Here is a 23,595-nt window from a genome sequence, read left to right as displayed (position 1 = left end):
TATTAATTTATCTTCGGAAATAGATTATAGTTAACTTTCAAATACTATCTTTTAACATCGATTTCACATTCTCCTCTCTTTTTTCAACTTCAATCAATGTCCAAACGCCTAGTATTTTATGATTTTGGACAATATTTAAATTGAAGTTGAAAAAGTTTGTGTATTTGTGAAAGTTCTAAGTTCAAAATTTGAAAATCACATTAGTCATTAGGGAATTTACAATTGAAACTAATTCCAATTCACTTTTTTTATCAATTATTTGATCTTGACATTACTTAATTTTTAAAAGTGATTATTAACCTTCATTTTTTGGCTACGTTTTTAATAGCATCTCCAAGTGTGTATTTTTGTTTAATCTTTCTTTTCACAGTTATTGTTGATGATGAAGACTAAAAGTGCTTACTTTTGGCAACTTTAAGGGATCAAACCTGCTCAAGAGTATATATAAGGGACTATTTTATACCATTCCCAAAGGTAAGGGACCATTTTTGTATATTGTTCTGCAAAAAAATAGTAAAGATATCTACTGCAAAACCCCCAAAATTTGAAAAGACCCGGCAGCAATTCTTGAATTCAAAATTTGAGTAAAGCAAGCAAACAACAAGGAGACGCCAATTAGCCATGGATTTGGATGATTGGGAATTGAGCGTAGAGGAACTGGACAATCTCGAAAGAGATGCCCTAAAACAAATAGCTGAGCGCAACGCATCTTCTTCTGCTGCTACTACTAGTGCCGCTTCTCTGCAATCTACATTCCCTTCTGCTTTTCCAGCTACATATAAAAGAGTCAGTTTCATTTCTACTTCGTTTTTAATCAATACCCATTTGGGAATTTTTCCGCCTTTGTTTGATTTTAATTTCTGCTAGGCATTTCTTCAAGCACATTATCTGCACCCTTTAAAATATATTTGTGATTTCTTTTGCTGCTGCTACTAGTGCCGCTTCTCTACAATCTACACTCCCTTCTACGTTTCCAGCTACATATAAAAGAGTCAGTTTCATTTCTACTTCGTTTTTAATCAATACCCAATTGGGAATTTTCACCTTTGTTTGATTTTAATTTCTGCTAGGCATTTCTTCAAGCACATTATCTGCACCCTGTAAAGTATATTTGTGATTTCTGTGGGTGATACGATTCAAGTTGATTTTATTTTCAGAATTAAACCAACTAAATAAATTGTTTGCTCGGGGTTTCTTCCTGTCTTTCATACTGTTGCAGCCCTAAAATTAAAGGGATTTATAAAAAAAATGGTTACTCCACTAATTGTATGTGCTGAATTGTGTGACCAGATCATCTAAAAGCTTAAGCGGCTAGATACACCACTCATTTATTTAATTAGTTAGGTCCTTTTTTTATGAGGTGTCCGGTGCACCTCGACTATTCCGTAGGGCACCTGCTACCTCCGACCAACGTAGGCCGGGCAACTCATTCCATCAAGGCTTAAGAAGACGCGAAGAAATCACCTAGCGCTTCTTTTGCCTTCACTTGGATTTGAATCTCCTCCCACTTTATTGACTTAATTAGTTGTCTTAAACACGCACAGATGAGGAATTGATTCTTTTTGATGGGCCAAGAATGTGAAGACCTTTTTTTTGAAGGGTGGTTGTGAGACTTTAACTCGGGACTTCTGGAAGCTCTATTACCATATTTAACTGTGAAATGCTTTACTAGAGGGCACATCTCTTACTTAATTATGTCTTCAATAGTTTTAGTATTTTGGGCATAATTGTTGCTATAACACCGCACCTCTCAACAAAATATTTGTACAGGCTTTGCTTGACCAAGGAAAAGAATGAGACCTGCAATGTGTTTTTGGTCTACTCCAGCTATGGTGTTAAGGTTTTAGATTGAATAAGACTGTTTGACTCATTAGGTTACAGATATTTGCATGTTTTAGTCTGTGTTTTCTTGCATCTTTGGAGAATTTAGCTGTGCTGTCCATGTTATGTAACTGTCTGTATATGTGCATTGCTGGTGAGCCTTTAGCTAAAACGGTTGCTTAATATCATTGGTGTTCTGGTGATTTTTCTTGACATTATTTGTATATTTTGCCAACTAAATTGTTAGTATTTCTTTTTTGATAGTAACTAACTTATTAGAATCAGCAGACTTAACGAGAGACAAGACACAATACAACAACAACAAACCCAGTGATTTCCCACAAGTGGGGTCTGAGGAGAGTAAGATGTACGCGGCCTTACACCCTTACCCCTACCCTGGAAGGGCAGAGAGGCTGTTTCCGATAGACCCTCGACCGGAAAAAGGATGAAAAAAAGTAATGGCAACAAGTAAGAACAACAACAAGACAAGACACAATAGAAGAAAAATATTTATATAGGCGATAGCGATACCAATTAGTTGGGAATATTTTTTAATCATTTTGATACATCTATGTTAGGTCCTATACTTTCTAGGAGTCTTTTAGCTCTATTAGAGATTCTTATGCCAGTAGGAAATCTAGAGAATTTCTAGTACTTCTCAATTTTTTTTTATTTTTTTTTTGTATGATGGCCTGTGATGTATTTTAATGGGAAATATGATTAGTGAGAATTCATATAGCCTACTCAACTTGTTTGCAACTTAGTAGTAGTAGTTGTAACTGAATTAATAGCTTATTGGGTACTCCCCGTTACTGCCTTTTTCTGTTGCAGGAAGAATCGTCATCTGCTGCACCTACAATAAAGCCTTCATCAGGGGAAGATAAGGTCTCTGGTGAGTGTTTTGCATCTCCCATCTTAAGGTGGTTATATCTGATTTTCAGATATTCCTGACTCCTGTATGCCTGTCCTCCAAACACCCTTGACAAAACAAAGGAAAAAGCTCTGCTGGAAATTCTGGGCCTCATGATGCCAATCATGTGAAACAGCTAAAAGAAAAGCGCTATGTTAAATTTTTCCTTCATGCAAGTGGAAATATTGCAGCAAAGTTTTCATATGACCAGGTAGCTGTTGGCCTACTTGCATCATGTCATTCTGATTTCCTTTTTGGCTTTTTGATACAACGTGGATCTTATCTTTACCAGATACTTGTTGAAGCTTGCCGTAAAATCCCTAAAGCCAGTTGGAGTGCTAAAGAGAGGTATTCTTGACCCATTTCCTTTTCCTTTCAAATATTTTTTTTCCTTTTCTTTTCAAATATAGTCGAATCAGGCAACGAAACTGCTGCTACGCAATACCCCCTCCCCACAACAACAACACCTCAGTCCCAAGCTAATTGGAGTTGGCAACACCAATCCTCATTTCCAATAAACCCCGAAAAAGAGGAGATATGGGAATTAAAAGTCTAAAAGTAACAAAAATCACTCCTGTTCTCTGCGACTAGATTTCACCCAAGTAGACAAACTGATAGCAAATGACATTTCAATTGTATCCTTTTCTCTCATGACCAAAGACAACCATTGTGTGGATGTCAAATATATTTGTATTCTGTGTTACCAAAAGAAAGGGAAAATGGAAAAATGTTTTCTTTTCCTTGGAAGAACTATTCTCTTATCTCTTGAACAACACCATCCTTATCACTCACATTTTTTTCTTTTTGTTGGAGATATAATTAAGTAAATAAAAGCATACCCTCTCTAAGCGCTTAAGCTTTTAGCTGAGATGATTATACAATTCAACATGTTATTAGAGCAGGCAGAGGTCTTGAGTGCGAGTCTCACCGCCAGCCATAATCAAAAAGAATTTTCATGTGCTCATGAAAAACGATCAGGCCCACACGTGAGGGGGTGTGTTGGAGATTTAATTAAATAATTAAAAGTGTACTCTCTCTAACAGCTTAAACTTTTAGCTAAGATGGTCACACAATTTAGCACTTTTCTTTTTGGCTCTGTTGTGTTATCAACCGTTAGATTGTCAGTTGGCCAAGTATCTTAAATCATGTTGGCCAGGGTTGATTTCGAAATTCAAATGCAGTGAGTCCCTCTATATATATTGTGAGAAGGCACGGGAGAAAATATGTTATTGATATTGGATGATAAATACAATATAAGAGGTCCCTATTTATAGCTATACACTACAAGGAGATATTACTCCTCTTCCAATGTGGGACAAGACTACACTATACATATCTATAAACTAACACTCCCCCTCAAGCCGGTGCATACACATCATATGTACCGAGCTTGTTACACATGTAACTAATACGAGAACCAGTAAGAGACTTAGTGAAAATATCTGCTAGTTGATCATTCGACTTTACAAACTTTGTAACAATATCTCCTGAAAGTATTTTTTCTCTGACAAAGTGACAGTCGATATTAATGTGTTTAGTCCTCTCATGGAACACCGGATTTGATGCAATATGAAGAGCAGCTTGGTTATCACACACTAGTTCCATCTTGCTGATTTCTCCGAACTTTAACTCCTTGAGCAACTGCTCGACCCAAACTAACTCACACGTCGCCATAGCCATGGCCCGATATTCGGCTTCGGCGCTAGATCGAGCAACTACATTCTGTTTCTTGCTCTTCCACGAGACCAAATTACCTCATACTAGAACACAATATCCAGACGTAGAACGTCTATCAAAAGGTGATCCTGCCCAATCAGCATCTGTGTACCCAACAATCTGATCGTGGCCTTGATCCTCGAATAGTAATCCTTTGCCTGGAGCTGACTTTATATACCGAAGAATGCGAACAACTGCATCCCAGTGACTATCACAGGGAGAATCCATAAACTGACTTACAACACTCACCGGAAAAGAAATGTCAGGTCTAGTCACTGTGAGGTAATTCAATTTGCCAACCAACCTCCTATATCTCGTAGGGTCTCTAAAAGGCTCCCCTGTCCAGACAGAAGCTTAGCATTCAGATCCATAAGAGAGTCAATAGGTTTGCAACCCATCATTCCAGTCTTCTCAAGAATGTCTAAGGCATACTTCCGCTGTGAAATAACAATACCTGAGCTAGACTGAGCGACCTCAATACCTAGAAAATACTTCAATCTGCCCAGATCCTTAGTCTGGAAGTGCTGAAAGAGATGTTGCTTCAGATTAGTAATACCATCCTGATCATTACCAGTAATAACAATATCATCAACATAAACCACTAGATAAATACACAGATTAGGAGCAGAATGCCGATAAAACACACAGTGATCAGCCTCACTACGAGTCATGCCGAACTCTTGAATAATTGTGCTGAACTTACCAAACCAAGCTCGAGGGGACTGTTTCAAACCATATAGTGACTTGCGCAATCTGCACACACAACCATTAAACCCCCCCTGAGCAACAAAACCAGGTGGTTGCTCCATATAAACTTCTTCCTCAAGATCACCGTGGAGAAAAGCATTCTTAATGTCTAACTGATAAAGAGGCCAATGACGTACAACAGCCATGGACAAAAAGAGACGAACAGATGCTACTTTAGCCACGAGAGAGAAAGTATCACTATAATATTAGGAGCAGAATGCCGATTTTTAGCTAAGATGGTCACACAATTTAACACTTTTTTTTTGGCTCTGTTGTGTTATCAACCCTTAGATTGTCAGTTGGCCAAGTATCTTAAATCATGTTGGCCAGGGTTGATTTCGAAATTCAAATGCAGTGAGTCCCTCTATATATATGTTGCAGGTTATGGATGTTTCCTTTGTCATCGTTGTCCATAGCAGAAAAAGTTCTTCGTGAAATTTCAGGCTCCAATTTGGAGGTGAGGAGTTGAAAATTCTTTTGCTCTCCTCATATCACTTTCCCAACTTCTGATGAGAATACAATAAAAATTAGGAGTTAGCTTTGGTGGACCTTGTGCATATGTTTTTTTCCATAGAATCGGGTACTTAAATATCTTGAATCTTCTTTGGCTCCATTTAATTAAGCTAATGTTGGTTCATCTTTAACATGTAAGTTGGAGAATTTAGATCCTCTGGTACAATGTGCCGTTGCTGCTGCTTCTACGATGCCTGACCTTCGAGGTAAATTTATCACTGCTGCTCTGCTAGACTACTGCCATGGAGATTCCATGGCGATGCTTATCATGAAATAGATTATCAAGAAATAACAGAAATGAGTTGGATTTTTAATGCAATTTTCTATTAGGTGCTTGCTTTGAGATTATTGTGCAGAGTAGATAGTAAATTCAAGAATTAGACAATGTTTAAGTTGAACAGCTGGTTCAACGCCACCTTGAACAAATTCTTTTATGCTGGTTCTTGTGTCATTTTAGGCCCATGTATTGCCGTCAATACCTATTAGACATTCATTTCTCATGGTATGTATTGAATTTGAGCATCCAATCCAAAATCTTAAGGCAATGGGTGGAGTATGTCAAGACCTTTATACACCTTTGTGATCCCTTACCCAATTAATTTGAGACAATTATGTAACTGAACACCTTTCCACATATACTGACTTTTGGGTTTACAGGTGAAATTTAACAAGACTTACGAGTGTGAGAAATGGCTTAGCACACATTTTTGTACCGCGTGAAAGAATATGAATATCTAATCCAATATCTGAATGCAACGAGTCGAATAGTCTTAGTCCTTCATAAACACCTTTGGTAGCTCTTATACAATTCGTATTAGAAGGGTCATGTTAGCATATTTTCTGTCTATTTCCTAGAATTGATAGGACATCTTATCCTCATCTATGTAGCACCTGCTTTTGTATATCAATAAAACATTCATTTTGTATAAAAGAGCAGTTCGTCTAGCTTTGTATGCATATTTAGTTTTTCTCTTTTCACCAGATCATTATGAATTTATTCCAAATAATATTGAATCAAAGCTGATGCCTTTTCAGCGTGAAGGGGTCAGGTATGTTATACAAAGTTTTTGAGCTTTTCCTTTATTAGTCAATTTGATCTGTAGGAAGGGCATGCTGTTCTTTGTTCTTTGACTAAAAAAGGAGGTATAACATTTTTCTGTTTAGATTTGCATTACAGCATGGAGGGCGTATCCTATTGGCCGATGAGATGGGACTTGGAAAGACTCTTCAGGTTTTGGCTAAAACTATGTCAAATTGAATGTTAGTTTAGAGTCATTTACCTGCTACATGCTGATATTTTCATATAACAGCAATATCAAGTTAGTAGTAAATTTAATGGTTATTCATTCAGGGTACAGCATTTTACTGGTTATGGTATTGTATTTTTTTTTTCCTATGATGTCATACTTTAGGCCCTAAGTTCTAGCTTGATAGCTTGTTAGCTTGTTGAGTTATTAATTGTCCGGCATGGATGATATAAAGGGTTCTAATGGACCCCACCTTGCCTTAAAAATTGGTTTGGACGTTCATATTCTTTTACATAGTAACAGAGCCAACCTATGGTAAGCCGTTCTCGTACCTGTAAGGCCGTGTTAAAAATCACGCGTAAACCCCAAAATGAGGTTATAAGCGCTGGAGGGTTGAATTGTTTAAGGGCTTCCAAAATGGTTTATAAAGGTCTTGGACCAATGCACCCATTGTCTTAAGGTTTTGGGTTTAATGCTTATATTCTTTCATATATCTAATAATATTTAATTCCGGTGGGGTATTGGTTTTATTGGTATCCTTACGTCCGTATGAGCATTTGCATTACATTTATCAAACAATAAGAGATACCTTATGATGCCACAACTGCATCCGTATAACTAGATCTAACTCCACAACCGCTACTGCAATCATTATCGTATAGTAATAGTTAAATAATTTAGCTTTTCAACCAATTTCATTATCTTCCAGGATTATCTAGCAGATCATCTTAATCAAGAACTGATTTTATCTTCCGATCCACCAGAGTGTTTAGGGTTTCAAGATCAAACTTTATCCTTTGTATAAGATTTCCTATGAGCAATATTTGCAAAAGCGCATAATTTGTCGAAGCATAACGAGTCAATGGGTCGCTTTTTAGGATTAGACCTGTGTGCTTTAGCGAAGTGACTGTTTCAGGCTCAAAAGCACAATGTCATGGCATCAAATATGTGCGTGTTGAACTGTTGGAAAAAAAATTCTCTTTTAAAGAAAAAATAGTGAATAGGACGAGAATTTACTCAAATTTGAGTCAACAATTGTGGCTCATCTGCAAGCTTCGACATTCATGTACTTCTTCTTCTACTGCTGCTATTTATATTTGGATTTCCGCTTTAGTTCTCCTGTCTTTGGGTTATGATTATGTTGTTATTTTGCTCCTTCCTTCTATTAGTACTTATTTATACACAATAAGATAATTCTGTGGATTGTTTAACTTAAAAATAGTACCACTTGGCTTCTCGTTTAAACCCTCATCTGGAAGTAAAATTAAAAGGCATTTGGTATTAGTGAATTTCAGCACATTGTAGGCCCAAGAATCCTAAAATAGGGCCACGATGAAATAACATTGTGAAGAAAAATTGGAAGGCTTTTCAGCATTAGAGAAATTCAGCTCATTGTAGGCCCAAGTAGGAAACAAACCTTTTAACTCTTTCCTAGTGCAATTGAAGTGTCACCTTCCTCCTGTTGCTTGTAATGCATTGTTCTTGGTAATATTTCTATTTCTATCTGAGAAAAAAGGAAATAGCAAATAAGAGCTTTACAAAATTATGGTTACCTAGGTCTTACTCTTACCTATAGATATCTTCTGCCAGAAGACTCCAAAACGTCGCCATCTATCGCTGTTTCAATATGTTGTCCCTGTTTTAAAATATCTATTGCCGTTGTGTAATGACTAGTCAGACCTTGTTCTTGCATTACAACCCAAAATCACTTTGTCAGATCTTTTTTTGCCTTCAACTATGAACTTAAGCTGATTGAGAGTCAGTGTTGACAGTTGATAGCCGACCTAAATATGCCTTATCAAAAGTGATCATTTTTGTTTCTCTCAACTATATTTGACATAGATGATTTTTGATTTTCAGCTAGCATGTGTTTTACACACCTCAATCCGTAACTGATACGCATAATTATATGACCAAATGTGTGACATACTTATAATCAAGTTTTTTTTTGGTTGGGATTTTCTTTGACATGGATCTTTGGTTGCCCTATCTCTATGTATCATACATGCTTTATTTCTTTTCACATTTGCAGGCTATCGCTGTGGTTTCATGCATCCGCGAATCATGGCCAGTTCTTGTTCTTGCTCCATCTTCCTTACGGCTTCACTGGGCTTCTGTAAGTCATGGTAATTTTTGTGTATTATCAGGAGTTTTTGCCTTACACTCACTGTTTTTGGTGCTTAATGCAGATGATTCAACAGTGGCTGGATATTCCATCATCGGAAATACTTGTATGGTTCAATAACTTTTTTCCTTTTTTTCTTTTATAGAGAAGTAAGTTGCTGATGATTGGGCTGTGAAATTTGGAACAGTAAGAATGAAATTAATGTTTCTTGATGTTTAGCATTGTTCGATAGCTTGAGATCTAAATATGATGATTTCACAAATATGTATAGTAGTATCATGTCGGTTGCTGCCTTAGTATTTTACAATTCAATTTGTGGAGTTGGTTATACTTCAAATTTAGCTCTATGCACTCCTTGTTTTTACATGAAAGAATTCACCCGAGCTCTTAAATCCTCAATTTCACTTCAAGTAGAAGTTTCACATTTTTGGATATTACACAAGGAAATAAGGTGTAAATATCATAATAAAGTTAATTTAGTCTGGTATTATAGATATTTACTATATTGCACTAGATTTTGGGATAATTAAAGATGTTAGATAATTAGTATTTCTTGTTCCTGTACTTAAAATTTGAACTTTCTTCATATATGATTAAATTGGTTAATCACTTAAAGAGAAGTTGTATTTACTAGACAACAACTATGCCTCAATCCCAACCAAGTTGGGGTCGGCAAGCTGTAATTACTAGAAAATGAAAAAAAATCATAAAGGTTTTTGGTGAAAGTCAAGGATGGGCCCGAGGTGCCAATCTGAAAAATTAATGTTGGTTAACCTAATTAATATGGTTTAATTTGTTGTATTTCCGCCTAATAATTTGAGTATTCCTTTGTATTCTTAAAATCAAGTTATACACAAATTAGTTCTCTTCATCAATAAATCTGACATTGTTCCTCATTTCTCAAACTTTCATCATAAAAACTATTCTGTGAACTGGCTTTGCTTTTTCTACCTCACTCCATAGCTTTTTGATTCAACTTTCAAATTACTTTGTAAATATTTCTACTGCAGTTTCTTGTTAATGGATACTGAATAAAATACCCTCAACAATAAGTAAAAGAAAGCTTTCAAATTACTCTGGCCAAATTTCACGAATCTCTATCGCTGAGGCAACAACAGTGGCCAAAGGGTTTCCACGTGGAAGACAATGGCTCGCAGGGTCAGACCCCCATGTTTGGTTCTCCATTTCCAGCAATAGCCATGCTCTCCCCTTTTTTTGACACCTACTTTCAGTTCAATCTCCTCTGTGAATCAGTAGTCAGTGATCTGGACTGCAGACTTCATCAATGCTTTCTTCATTTGGTATTAAGAGCAATCTTTTGTCTTGGCAAATTTCTGTAAGGCCATAGGTGCCTTCTGTTCTTTTAAGTTCATTCTACAAACTGGACTGCAAATATCATTGTTCCCTCCAATAGAAATATTTGTCGTGCCCTATCTTCTTTGTCTACCACAATGTTATAGAAGTAAGAAGGCTAGTTTCTAATGGGCCATCTTTTTAACTCTGGTTCAAAATTTTCTAATGTTGCACCTTAAATTATCGCAGAATCTAATTATGTTACTGCCTACTTTGAGGTAACGTATGAGAAGCTTTTCATTGCTATTTAATTACTAGGTTAGTATAAGTTGATTAACATTTCTATGTTTACGTGCAGTGGAACCTTAAAGAGAAAGTGCCTCTAGAGAGTGCATTCAATGTAATGTTACAAACAAGTTGCATTTCAAGTTCCCAGATAATTAATATTTTTCTATTACACAGGTGGTTTTATCTCAATGGGGTGGTTCAAATAAGGCAGGATTTAAAATAGTGCCTTCAAACACTAAGAAGTCCGTTCACCTTGATGGTGTGTTCAACATAGTATCGTACGACATAGTCCCTAAGCTTCAAGATCCACTTATGGCATCAACTTTTAAGGTAAGTCCAGTACATTATCTACAGGATCTGACATCTGCTGTAATTCAATTCCCTAATACCTGAACAATATGAATCCTTAGTAACTTATCTTTTGATGGACCTTGACGCTATACTCGACATGGCTCTGTATATGTGAGTGATATAACATGACTGAAAAGTTAAAACACCTTTTTTTGTTATCTGGATTTTATTCCATTCTTATTTGCTTGGATACCCTTTTGTTATATAACGGTTGCACACCAGTTGAAATAAATTGCCGTTTCATTTGCTAAGATAATGCTCTATAAAGTGTATTAGAGGTGGCTCCTCTTTATGATCTGTGGAGTACTTAGAGGAAATGACAGATGGCTTCTTGAAGGGCTGAAAAACCTATCCAGGAAATCAATGAACCTTTCTGTTATCTGGATTTTCTTCCATTCTTATTTGCTTGGATACACTTTTATTTGCTTCAACGAGAATACTTAATTGGTTCACTTTCTTGTGCTGCTTTTATACCTTTCTTTTAACAACTTTGAAAATTTTTGAGCTATCGAAAAGACAATTCGAAAAGAATGATAGGAAATACAAGAGGCTTAAGATCTTCAGTCTTTGGATGTTGATACTTCTCTAACCTCTTGATTATTGTGTTTATAACTTTATATTAAGTGCTTTGTGTTGGATATCCCCTAATGGTTGGCATTTTCATGCTACTTAATGACTGTTATCCGTGATGATATGTTTATTCAGGTTGTTATTGCAGATGAATCACACTTCTTGAAAAATGCCCAAGCAAAAAGAACCGGTGCTTCACTTCCCTTATTACAGGTCTGCTTCCTTTCTTTTATAAAGAAAAGGTCTGTGTGCATTCTCACTGTGTTCAGGTGTGGGTTTATTCTATAGAGTTCTTACTCAATGGTAATGAATGTATTACTTTTTTCCAAAAAAAAGGAAAAAAAGAAGATGGATATATCACTGTAGTTACTTGTGCTCGATACATGGAGGCATCTCTTGATACTTTTTTACAGTAACCTTCATCCATCTAAAAAAAAGTAAATGGAAAAGAGGCACACATCAATTAGTCCAGTGCACCACCCTGAACTGTATGCAATATATATATATCAAGATACAGTTCACAACAGAGAAGCTCAACTCATGGTTATCAAGTTGACAAAATTTAGGTGAAATTTCAAATCTTCTTTTGTCTAAATCTTTCTGCAGTATTAAACATATCGAAATGAACAAGAAAGAAAAGAAACAAAAGTATCAGTTGGCCTCTGAACAAATGGCTCTTTGAAAACTTGGTGGAAAATTGGTTGAATACTCCCATCCAAGTTGATGAGCATGGAAGAGAGATTAAGTGGAACAGAATTGACTGGGTGGTAGGGTTGTGGAAACGCTTGTTTCTTCCATATATTGGACCTTAGCTCCAACATTTTTTACCAAATCTATAAATGGAAAGGAGTGGTTCTGATAAACTTACATTTTAACCACTGCAGAAAGCTCAGTATGTGATATTGCTCAGTGGAACTCCTGCTTTATCAAGGCCAATTGAACTATTCAAACAGGTATACAATATATTGATCAATTTTTTTTTTATTGGTACTCTGCGTACAGGTCTTAACTGCTATCAAGTTTCAAATAGAAGGGAAAAAAATTATTTATTGGGGGTTTGTGATCTAAAACTGTGTGCTTGACAGCTGGAGGCCTTGTATCCTAATGTATATAAGAATGTGCATGAATATGGCAACCGCTATTGCAAGGGTGTAAGTCAAAACTCCCCTGCATCAGAAGCCTTTTCTGACATCTTACAGCAATAAAGAAGTGCTCTAACAGGTTTGCTGACATTCTAGGGCATCTTTGGAGTTTATCAAGGTGCAAGTAATCACGAAGAGCTGCACAGTCTAATGAAAGCAACGCTGATGATTCGGCGACTGAAAAAAGATGTTCTTTCTGAGCTCCCTCAGAAGCGGAGGCAACAAGTATAAACTTTGGACTTACATTTTGGTGGTTCTGGCCATATGACTTCATCTCATTCTCTCTCACTTCGTTACAGGTTTTCCTAGACTTGGGGGAGAAGGAGATGAGACATGTTAATAGTCTATTTCGTGAGGTATTCTTGTATACCTTTGTGATTATACTTTATTGGCCCCTTCACACCCAATAACTTGAAGGGGACTTTGAACCAGAAATGCTGTTTTTTCTGTTTTTTATTATCTAAGTTTATGCATTTAATGACCTTTAATTATTCCAGTTAACCTCCTTTTGACTTTTCAGCTATGAATACTTTAACGTCTCTTGTGGTACTTCTCACTGGAAACTTATTATTATTCTTGAAACTTCCTTTTTCTAATTTGAATTTAAAGAAATGGATTTAGAGAAATATGTGATGCTTGATAGTCCGGTTCAAAGAATGTAAAGAACTGTCTTTGATAATGATGCCTGACGGTCCTTGATCTCTGAGGAAGCGTAGTTACTTAATCTAATGTTGCATCATGTAGTTGGAGGTCATTAAGGGGAAACATAAATTAGCTCAGTCCGAGGAGGAGGCTAAATCTCTTAAGTTTGCAGAGAAGAGCCTCATCACTAAGGTACATCTGCAAAATTTGGATCATGATTACTTATTTATTTCTTTTTTATCAGTTGGAGAGTTGAGTGCTATATCAAGGATTCTTGAAAATTATACTGATCTTATCCTGGTTTTACTACATGATATGCTTCTCTTTGCCTCTTGCACCTTGAGCACTTGGCTCACAATATATATCCATTTTCTCCGAAAACTTCTGCTGTCAGAATAGTGCTCCTGTGTGCAGGCCGATTGAAAAACTTTTCCTCTTTGTAGGTAAGTAGACCACAAATAAATTAGGAGTTTATAAGAGAAATTTGCAGTTAGAACTCAAGTCAAATTGGGGGACGGCAACAATATTCTGTTCTGGTATGACGCGCTGCTTGGGGCACACACCTAAGTGTTTTTGTGTAAAATGAGCGGTGTGATTGATGTAGAAAGCATAATGAGCTTCCTCAGTCTCCTAGAGTAATAGGAGCTGAGTTTTTGTGACCTTGTTGTCAAATCCATGCACAATTGTCCTATAAAAAAGTGACAACTACTAAAAGGTAATGCTAGAAGAACAGACCATCCAAGAAAATAATGGTAAAACCACCTAAGAATTATCTGCGGTCTCAAAGATCTTCATAGTATCTGGTACATAGAAAGTGTTGTTTGAAAAAAATTCATGTTCATGTTGGCTAAGTTTTATTTGATCAACTGGAATACCCACAGATTAATACAATATGAGCTGAATTGCTGTTGGCCCGATAGGATAGAATAATGCGCATGAAACTTTTATTTGGAGAAGTAAATGTTATAGTTTACAGAGAGCATGTACTGGAATAAACCTGAAAACCTTCCATTAGTATTAAATTACTCTGTCACCTTGTGTTAACAGTGCCTAATCTCAGACATCTTTTACCTGCATGCTGCCCATACTTCTGGGGCTACGTTAGATTTCTCTGGGCACCCTATTTCTTTAATTGCTGGTGCGTAATAATTAAATCTGACAAATTTGATCTAGGTTTCTTACATTGCTCACTGCCATTTTTTTTTGTTTTTTGTTTTTGTTTCTAAATACTTGATTTGGCTGCATTGTGTTTACTTTTTACCAAAGTTTTAAACCCTATACTTTGCTTGTTGGGCTGCAGATTTACACTGCCTCTGCTGAGGCCAAAATTCCAGCCGTTTTGGATTACCTAGGAACCATGGTTGAGGTATGGCCTTGGTTTCTTCTACATCCTATGTATTCAGAATACAAAGCGAAAGCATCTCCAGCTGCTTTGGAATGTTCTTTCTTTACCTTTTTCATCACGTTGGATTAAAAAACAATACCATCTGTAAGGGAGTGCAAAAGGAAAAGGAAAAGGAAGCACTATTCTCATGTTGAAGAGCAAAAAAGGAAGATAAAATCAGAAAATATTGGCCTTTGAATTTCTTTGGAAATTAGAAAGATATTGCCTTTCCATTATGTGAGAAGGCACGGGAGAAAATATGTTATTGATATTGGATGAACAATACAATACAAGAGGTCCTTATTTATAGCTATACTATACAAGGACATACTACTCTTCTACCAATGTGGGACAATACTACACTATATGCATGCTGTAAACTAACACTCCCCCTCAAGCAGGTGCATACAAATTATATGTACCGAGCTTGTTACATATATAACCAATACGAGGACCAGTGAGGGACTTGGTAAAAATATCTGCAAGTTGATCATTCGACCTCACAAACTTTGTAGCAATCTCTCCTGAAAGTATCTTTTCTCTGACGAAGTGACAATCAATCTCAATGTGTTTAGTTCTCTCATGCAACACCGGATTTGATGCAATATGAAGGGCAGCTTGATTATCGCACACAAGTTCCATCCGACTGATTTCACCAAATTTCAACTCCTTGAGCAATTGTTTGGTCCAGACTAGCTCATATGTTGCCATAGCCATTGCTCGATATTCTACTTCTGCACTAAGACCGAGCAACTACATTCTGTTTCTTGCTCTTCCAGGACACCAAATTTCCTCCTACTAAAACACAATATCCAGACGTAGAACGTCTATCAGAAGGTGATCCTGCCCAATCAGCATCTGAGTATCCAATGATCTGCTCGTGACCTCGATCCTCAAAGAGTAACCCTTTGCCTGGAGCCGATTTTATATATCGAATAATGCGGACAACTGCATCCCAATGACTATCACAGGGAGAATTCATAAACTGACTTACAACACTCACAGGATAAGAAATGTCAGGTCTAGTCACTGTGAGATAATTTAATTTTCCAACCAGCCGCCTATAGCTTGCAGGATCGCTAAGCGGCTCCCCCTGTCCTGGCATAAGTTTAGAATTCGGATCCATCTGAGTGTCAACAAGTCTGCAACCTATCATCCCCATCTCCTCAAGAATGTCTAAAGCATATTTTCTTTGAGAAATAACAATACCTGAGCTAGACTGGACAACCTCAATACCTAGAAAGTACTTCAATCTGCCTAGATCCTTAGTTTGGAAGTGCTGGAAGAGATGCTGCTTCAGATTGGTAATACCATCCTGATCATTGCCAGTAATAACAATATCATCAACATAGACTACCAGATAAATACAGAGACTTGAAGCAGAGTGCCGATAAAACACAGAGTGATCAGCTTCATTATGAATCATGCCAAACTCCTGGATAACTGTGCTGAACTTACCAAACCAGGCTCGAGGAGACTGCTTTAGATCATAAAGTGACCGACGCAAGCGACATACAAGGCCACGAGACTCCCCCTGAGCAACAAAACCAGGTGGTTGCTCCATATAAACCTCATCCTCAAGATCACCGTGAAGAAAGGCATTTTTAATGTCCAGCTGATAGAGGGGCCAATGACGAACCGCAGCCATGGATAGAAAAAGGCGGACTGAAGCCACTTTAGCCACGGGAGAGAAGGTATCACTGTAATCGAGCCCAAATATCTGAGTATATCCTTTGGCAACAAGACGGGCCTTAAGTCGATCAATTTGTCCATTGGGACCAACTTTGACTGCATAAACCAAACGACAACCAACAGTAGATTTACCTGAGGGAAGAGGAACAAGCTCCCAAGTACCACTTGTATGTAAAGCAGACATCTTGTCACTCATAGCCTGTCGCCATCCTAGATGAGACAACGCTTCACCTGTAGACTTAGAGATGGAAACCAAGGACAAAGAAGATATAAAAGCATAATGGGGAGATGACAGACGATGATAGCTCAAACCGACATAATGAGGATTAGGGTTAAGTGTGGTCCGTATACCTTTCCGAAGTGCAATCGGTGTACTAGGAGCAGGGTCCGCAGCAGGAGCAGGGTCAGGTGCAGGACGAGAACCAGTTGGGCCTGATGGAAGACGCAAACGACGATGATAAGTCAAGAGTGGTGTTCCTGTGGCTGGGGAACTAGGGGGAACAACACTAGACTCCTCAACGGTTGGTATGGATGAAACCTCTATGGTCGAAGGTGGAGGAGGAGCTATAGTAAACTCCTCAAAGATCAGTATAGGTAAGACCTCAGATATATCATGGTGGTCAGCAGAGGTAAAGAAAGGTTTAGACTCAAAAAATGTGACGTCAGCTGACATAAGGTACCTACGAAGATCTGGAGAATAACAACGATATCCCTTCTGAACACGAGAATACACACTTGAGAGCACGAGGAGCTAACTTATCTTTCTCAGGGGCTAAGTTATGAACAAAACACGTGCTCCCAAAAACACGAGGTGGAAGAGAGTATAAGGGTGACTGGGGAAACAATACTGAATGCGGAATCTGATTCTTGATGGGAGATGAAGGCATCCGATTAATCAAATAACAAGCTGTGAGAACTGCATCGCCCCAAAAACGCAACGGAACACGAGATTCAATTAGAAGTGTGCGAGCAGTCTCAATAAGGTGCCTATTCTTTCTCTCAGCAACCCCATTTTGCTGAGGGGTATAAGGATAAGATGTCTGATGAATAATTCCCTGAGAAGTCATAAACTGCTGAAATTGAGAAGATAAATATTCTAAGGCATTATCACTGCGAAAAATGCGAATAGAAACACCAAATTGGTTTTTGATTTCAGCACAGAAACTCTGGAATAAAGAAAATAACTCAGAACGATCTTTCATTAAGAAAAGCCAAGTACATCTTGAATAATCATCAATGAAACTGACAAAATAACGAAATCCCAAGGATGAACTGACTCTACTAGGACCTCATATATCAGAATGAACTAAGGAGAAGACAGACTCTGCATGACTCTCAACACTACGCGAAAAGGAGGCTCGGGTATGTTTCCCAAGTTGACACGACTCACAATCTAATGTAGACAAACTAGATAAACTAGGCACCATCTTCTGAAGTTTGGATAAACTCGGATGTCCTAAACGTCTGTGGATTAGATCTGGAGGATCTGTAACTAGACATGTTGTGGAAGGACTGAGTGAGTTAAGGTAGTAAAGGTCTTCTGATTCACGTCCTGTACCAATTGTCTGTCCCGTACTGCGGTCCTGCATAATAAAAGAATCGTCAATAAAATATATACCACAATGGAGGGCACGAGTCAAACGACTAACAGATGCAAGACTAAAAGGACAGCCAGGGACATAAAGAACGGAATCTAGGGTGATAGAAGACAAGGGATTAGCTTGTCCAACTCCTTTTGCCTTAGTTTGACATCCATTGGCTAAAGTAACAGTGGGAAGAGACTGTGAATATACAATATTTGACAAAAGTGATATATTACCAGAGATGTGATCAGAAGCGCCGGAGTCCATGACCCATGGGCCAAGAGTGCTAGACTGGGAAACACAAGCAAAAGAATTACCAGTAACAGAAGTATCAGTCTGAGCAACTGAGGCTACTTGTGGAGATGTCTGCTTACTTGCTCGATACTGAAGGAGCTCATTATATTCTTCTTTAGATAAAGAAAATCCTTGGTTACCTGGAGTCTCGGTCTGAGCAATGTAAGCATTTTTGGGTGGACGACCATGTAAGGAATAACACATTTCACGAGTGTGTCCAAGTTTGTGACAATAAGAACACTTGGGTCTAGATCTTCCAAAACGACCTCCTCCTCGTCTATGCTCCATAGTTTGAGATGCCCGAACATCCATTGTCTGGGATGCAAGAACAGAGGAATCAAGTATCTGTGATGAGATCACTGGTGGACTTGGTGCTGCAGCAAGGCGGAGTAATCGAGAGAATAATTCATCAACTGTCGCGACAGACGGACTAGCCAAAATCTGGTCGCGTACTGAATCAAGATCATTAGGAAGTCCAGCGAGGGTAAGAACGAGAAACATCTTCTGTCGTTGCTCTTGTTGTTTTTCCACACTAGCAGAAACTGGCATCAACTTCTCAAATTCCTCCATGACTGCCTGTACTTGACCCAAGTAAGTAGACATATCCAATTCCTGCTTCTTTAAGTTTGTCATCCGTGATATCACATCATAGAAGCGAGATATGTCATTAGTGTATAAGGTGCGTGCCTTTGCCCAAACCAAATAACATGTCTGGAATGGACGAAACAAGGGCATCAACTTGGAATCAATAGATCGCCACAAGATGCTACATAACTGAGCATCGATTTTTGCCCAAAGTGCTATTGCCTTTTCATCTCCATCGCTAGACTGTTTGATTAGATGATCTTGAACACCTTGACCTCTACACCATAACTCGACAGATGAAGCCCAAGCTAAGTAGTTTGAACCTCCCATTAAAGCTAAGTAGCTGTCGGAAAAAACTCAAAGTTGTCGGAATGAAATGAAAACAGTAGGAGTAGTATCGGAATTACCAGGCGACCCAACTGTTCTGAAGGAAGATTTTCAAAAAAATGGCCGGAAGTGGTCGTACGCGCCGGCGCGTGGAGGCGCGTGAGCTTCTGGTGGCGCGTGGAGGCGTGTGAGGAGGCTGCTGCCGGAGTTTTTCACTGGGGTTTGGTCGCCGGACAGTGACGACTTTTGTGGTAGTGTTGGATTTTGCACAACACTGACAGAAATGAAGCAGATAGAAAACAGCCTTAAAAAATTCTGATTTCTCTTTCCCGGAATCGCTGGAATTTATGCATAGCGATTTCTCTTTCCCGGAATCGCTGGAATTTATGCACAGCGATAAGTCTCTCACAATTGCTCTGATACCATGTGAGAAGGCACGGGAGAAAATATGTTATTGATATTGGATGAACAATAAAATACAAGAGATCCTTATTTATAGCTATACTATACAAGGACATACTACTCTTCTACCAATGTGGGACAATACTACACTATATACATGCTGTACACTAACACATTAGATAGAAGAAAGGAAACTACAGTATCAGATACACATCCTACAGATAAATAAGGATATTGGAAGCGCTGTTCTAACTCGACTGTTCTAACTCGACGTGAGTTTACTCAAAACAACCAAGTTGCAACTTGAGGTCTAGGTGTTTGAGACCTTACTAATGACAACACAGGTCAATTAAAACTTGTCTGATGTACAACTTCTCATATAAACTAATTTTCGAGTCAAGTGCGAGTTTCAAGTTGTTAAGTGATGCTCGTAAGGTCCTTGCATCAGTTCCATTATTTACACCAAAGAGTGCTCTGTCACGCAAAAAGTGGCTGTCGTTTTATCTGACACAGTGATTTATGTTTTGTCTATAGAGCAGTTGCATGTCTTCTCCAATATGCCAACTTCTTGCTTCTTCATATAAGCTTAGATATTCTTCTTGTTCTTCTTGGTGTAGTAACTGTAGTTTTTTCAAACATACAGGCAGACTGCAAGTTCCTGATATTTGCGCATCATCAACCAATGATTGAGTCGATACACAACTATTTACTTGTAAGATTTGCATGTTTTAGTTGATTTTCGAGAATTGTAGACTATTTGAACGCTCCCCTTGTTTTGCAGAAGAAGAAGGTTGGTTGTATTAGGATTGATGGCAGTACTCCATCAGCATTACGACAAGCACTGGTAACGGATTTTCAGGAAAAAGAAACAATTAAGGCTGCAGTGGTAATGCCATGATCTATTATAATTAGTCAAAGAAACTGTGTAATTTGACCATAGGACTGGTTTCCTGGTTGATCTATAAATAAAGTGAGAAAGTGAGATTATGCAAAATGGGAAATGATATTGTTATAACTGTTGTATTATAGCTATCCATCAAAGCTGGGGGTGTCGGGTTAACATTAACAGCAGCAAGCACAGTGATATTTGCAGAATTATCATGGACACCAGGTGACCTCATTCAAGCCGAGGATAGAGCTCACAGAATTGGCCAGGTGAGCAACATAATGTTAGATAACTTTTTGAAGATATTTTTCGTTCCTGAATTATTTTCAAATCCGCAAGTATACCTGGGTTGGTTTGTTGGGTGTTAAAGCAAGCTGCTGTGATTCATTAGCACTTAATGCAACCAAAAATAGGAATATAAAAGGAGTATAAGCTGGAAGACACTGATTCGTTTGCAGTATTTCGCTATTTCCTGTCTGTATTCCAGTAATTTTGGTTTAAATAACGACTACATTATGGATGTCTCTGCATGTTAAGTTAGCAGACTGCAGAGCGTTAATTCTATAAGAAATCAATATATTCAGGAGTCAGAACTTTAACGGATGTGCTTCCTTTCTAGGTGTCCTCTGTCAATGTGTGTTATCTGCTGGCAAATGACACTGTTGATGACATTATTTGGTACGTTCCCTTAATTACTAATAGAGCTTTCTAATTTATTTGACAGTGAACATGCTAAGGTAGAAGTTCTGATGTAATGGCTATTCTTATGACTTTTGTACAGGGATGTTGTTCAGAGCAAGCTGGAAAATCTCGGACAGGTCTTCTATTTAATTCTCTATTGAATACTTGAGGTACAAAACTAGCACCCTGGCTTATAAATTTACAAATGTATATGCAGATGCTTGATGGCCACGAGAAGTCCTTGGAAGTTTCGACTAATCAGTCCTACAGCAGCCCTTCAAAACAGAAGACCCTCGACTCCTTCATAAAGCGGTGTAATTACTCACCACCTCATGAGCCCAGGAAAAAACATTGTCATCAGTGAGCAATGAGCACTCAAGAACAAATATTAAATCCCCGTCTCGTATACACATTTGAGGATATCGGGGGTATGTATATTCGACGTAAGTCTGTGAATACTTGTTTAGCAGTAGTATGGAGCATTGCCTCAATTTGTTTAATAGATGTAGAGCCGTTAAAGATGCAGCTGAGGATAGTAATATGCTTTGTTTCCTTTTTGGGCTATAAAACACGTTTTCAATTTTGTCAACTATGTTATTACCTTACTGTCTCCATCTCTCGGATATACAATGTATGTACATTCAATATCAATCAATCAACTACGCCTTAATCCCTAGCCTGAGATGTGTTTTTGATCTCTTATCCCCCTCCCCCCCTTATTTTGTTAGCTATATCGATTCTTCTGACATGCATAAATTAAGTCAATGGTAAGAGATGATGTTACCAACTCTCTGTATGCTTTAAACATGGTGAAACATTGCTATAAGCTGTTCTTACAGGAAGCCATGCCTCACGAATAGTCGAAATAACATGGTTGCATGTTCACGTCATGTTTTGGCAAGACAGTACTTTTTTCTTCTAACAGTGTAAATAACTAGTGCCCTTGGCATTACAATATGTTTACAGCCTGATATTTTGCTCTGGCAATCTATTGTAATAACTCAATCTTTCAATGGTTTGGTTGTGTGTTTTCTTCGATGTAGAAGATGCTGTATCTTTTGAATCCATGAAGTAGATTAAACTTCGCATGATTATTAATCTGTAGATCTTGTGATCTGTATACGGTCGAAATAGATTTCGGCCTTGGCACGTCCGATCGAGTTCGAACGGTGATTTATCGAAGTAAGATCCCGAAGGGGGAACAAACTAACCTCGAACCCGGGGAGTCCGATCTGTGTCGAGTTCGATATCATTATCAAGCTCGAATAAGAATCGAACCATGATGCAGAGTAGACCTATCATGCTGATAATCTAGAGACCAACCAACATTGACCTCGAATCAATTCGAGGGCTCGAACCAGGATCGGGCTCGAACCAAGATCATAAGTTCGAGCTGAAATCAAGCTCAAACCAAAATCGAGGGTTCTAAGCAAGATTGAGCTCGCAGACAAAAGTCGTTGCAATCCCACTAGAGAGAATCTTGGCAGAAATTATGGAAAAACTGACTTATCATGGGTCTCCCACTGAATGTTTATTTTATTATGCTTAGAGCCAAATCCCTCCACTATAAAAGGGCTTGGTTATCATTTCTGTAGGACAAGTTTTTTCTGAGGCTTACATTGTAATAAAGGTGCTATATTCTTCTACAATAAAAAATCGCTCTTTCAGACTCCTTAGATTGATTCTATTTGTTGAATCCTAAGATTCATTGTTCCTGATAACCTTATCTATTTTGCATTCTCTCCAATCTACATTTACATTTTTATTTATCCTTACATTTTGTATTAAGTTACGCCACATATCCTCGGAACTGCGTATAAATTCAACTCTATCCATTTTTCGGGTAAGCAGTTTGGCGCCCACCGTGGGATCGAGGATAACAGTGGTCATTTGATACAAATCTGAAAAAACACGCCATTGTGCTTTGCACTTATTTCCGAAAACATCTTGAATTTCGAATTAGCTACGAATAACCACCAATCAAATGGCTTCACCGATCGATTACGAAGTCGGCCTTCAAGATGAAACCAACAACTTGGCACCCGAGGCTCAAATCGAAGTACCCGAAATTAGAGCCGAAATACCATTGGATGTCAATTCACAAATAGCTTTGGAGGCGAACCAGCGTTCCGAACCGGAAAGAAGCATTCAGGGCGGTACTCGATCCGTAGCCCGAGACACCTAAAACGCGGGGGGAATCGGGGCCAGCTTACGTATGATCTTCGAGATGCTACAAGCCCAACAAGTAGCGATAGCTCAGCTACAGAGCCAAACTCGCGCACAAAGCAGGCCGGATTCCAATCCATTTCGAGAAGTCGCCCCCAGAATAGAGCCCGCCATAGTGAAATCTAACGAGCAAGAATCGGGGACTACTCCCGGAATTACTAAATTGCTCG

The 23,595-nt window shown here is 38.2% G+C and overlaps 1 protein-coding gene across 2 annotated transcripts; it reads left to right on the top strand.

Moving 5' to 3' along the window:
• Positions 1 to 534: 534 nt before the first annotated feature.
• Positions 535 to 21,875, top strand: LOC104108604 (uncharacterized). Of its 2 annotated transcripts, XM_070191876.1 has the most exons (24): positions 536 to 786; positions 2,653 to 2,713; positions 2,815 to 2,942; positions 3,024 to 3,079; positions 5,576 to 5,651; positions 5,847 to 5,913; positions 6,690 to 6,756; positions 6,872 to 6,938; positions 8,987 to 9,070; positions 9,144 to 9,185; positions 10,835 to 10,990; positions 11,717 to 11,794; positions 12,466 to 12,534; positions 12,667 to 12,732; positions 12,820 to 12,948; positions 13,023 to 13,079; positions 13,468 to 13,557; positions 14,666 to 14,731; positions 20,276 to 20,344; positions 20,414 to 20,518; positions 20,662 to 20,787; positions 21,138 to 21,196; positions 21,300 to 21,336; positions 21,417 to 21,875. In XM_070191876.1, exons 1-24 carry the CDS (start codon positions 622 to 624, stop codon positions 21,561 to 21,563), a joined length of 2,067 nt encoding a protein of 688 aa, XP_070047977.1. In that variant the 5' UTR covers positions 536 to 621; the 3' UTR covers positions 21,564 to 21,875. The 2 variants fall into 2 exon arrangements, 1 of the variants encoding a protein (XP_070047977.1); XR_011412792.1 differs by lacking the exons at positions 21,300 to 21,336; positions 21,417 to 21,875 and having other exon boundaries at positions 535 to 786; positions 20,714 to 20,787; positions 21,138 to 21,197.
• The last annotated feature ends 1,720 nt before the right edge of the window (positions 21,876 to 23,595 follow it).

This window comes from Nicotiana tomentosiformis, chromosome 12 (genome assembly GCF_000390325.3).
Source record: "Nicotiana tomentosiformis chromosome 12, ASM39032v3, whole genome shotgun sequence".
Lineage (NCBI taxonomy): Eukaryota > Viridiplantae > Streptophyta > Magnoliopsida > Solanales > Solanaceae > Nicotiana > Nicotiana tomentosiformis.
This window is presented reverse-complemented; position numbering and strand designations above follow the sequence as displayed.

Excerpts from the sequence above, each read along its gene's own strand:
- LOC104108604 (XM_070191876.1), top strand. The coding sequence starts at position 622 with ATGGATTTGGATGATTGGGAATTGAGCGTAGAGGAACTGGACAATCTC. Across the intron at positions 2,714-2,814 it reads AGGGGAAGATAAGGTCTCTG|GAAAAAGCTCTGCTGGAAAT; the intron begins GTGAGTGTTTTG and ends GACAAAACAAAG. Across the intron at positions 5,914-6,689 it reads TACGATGCCTGACCTTCGAG|ATCATTATGAATTTATTCCA; the intron begins GTAAATTTATCA and ends TCTTTTCACCAG.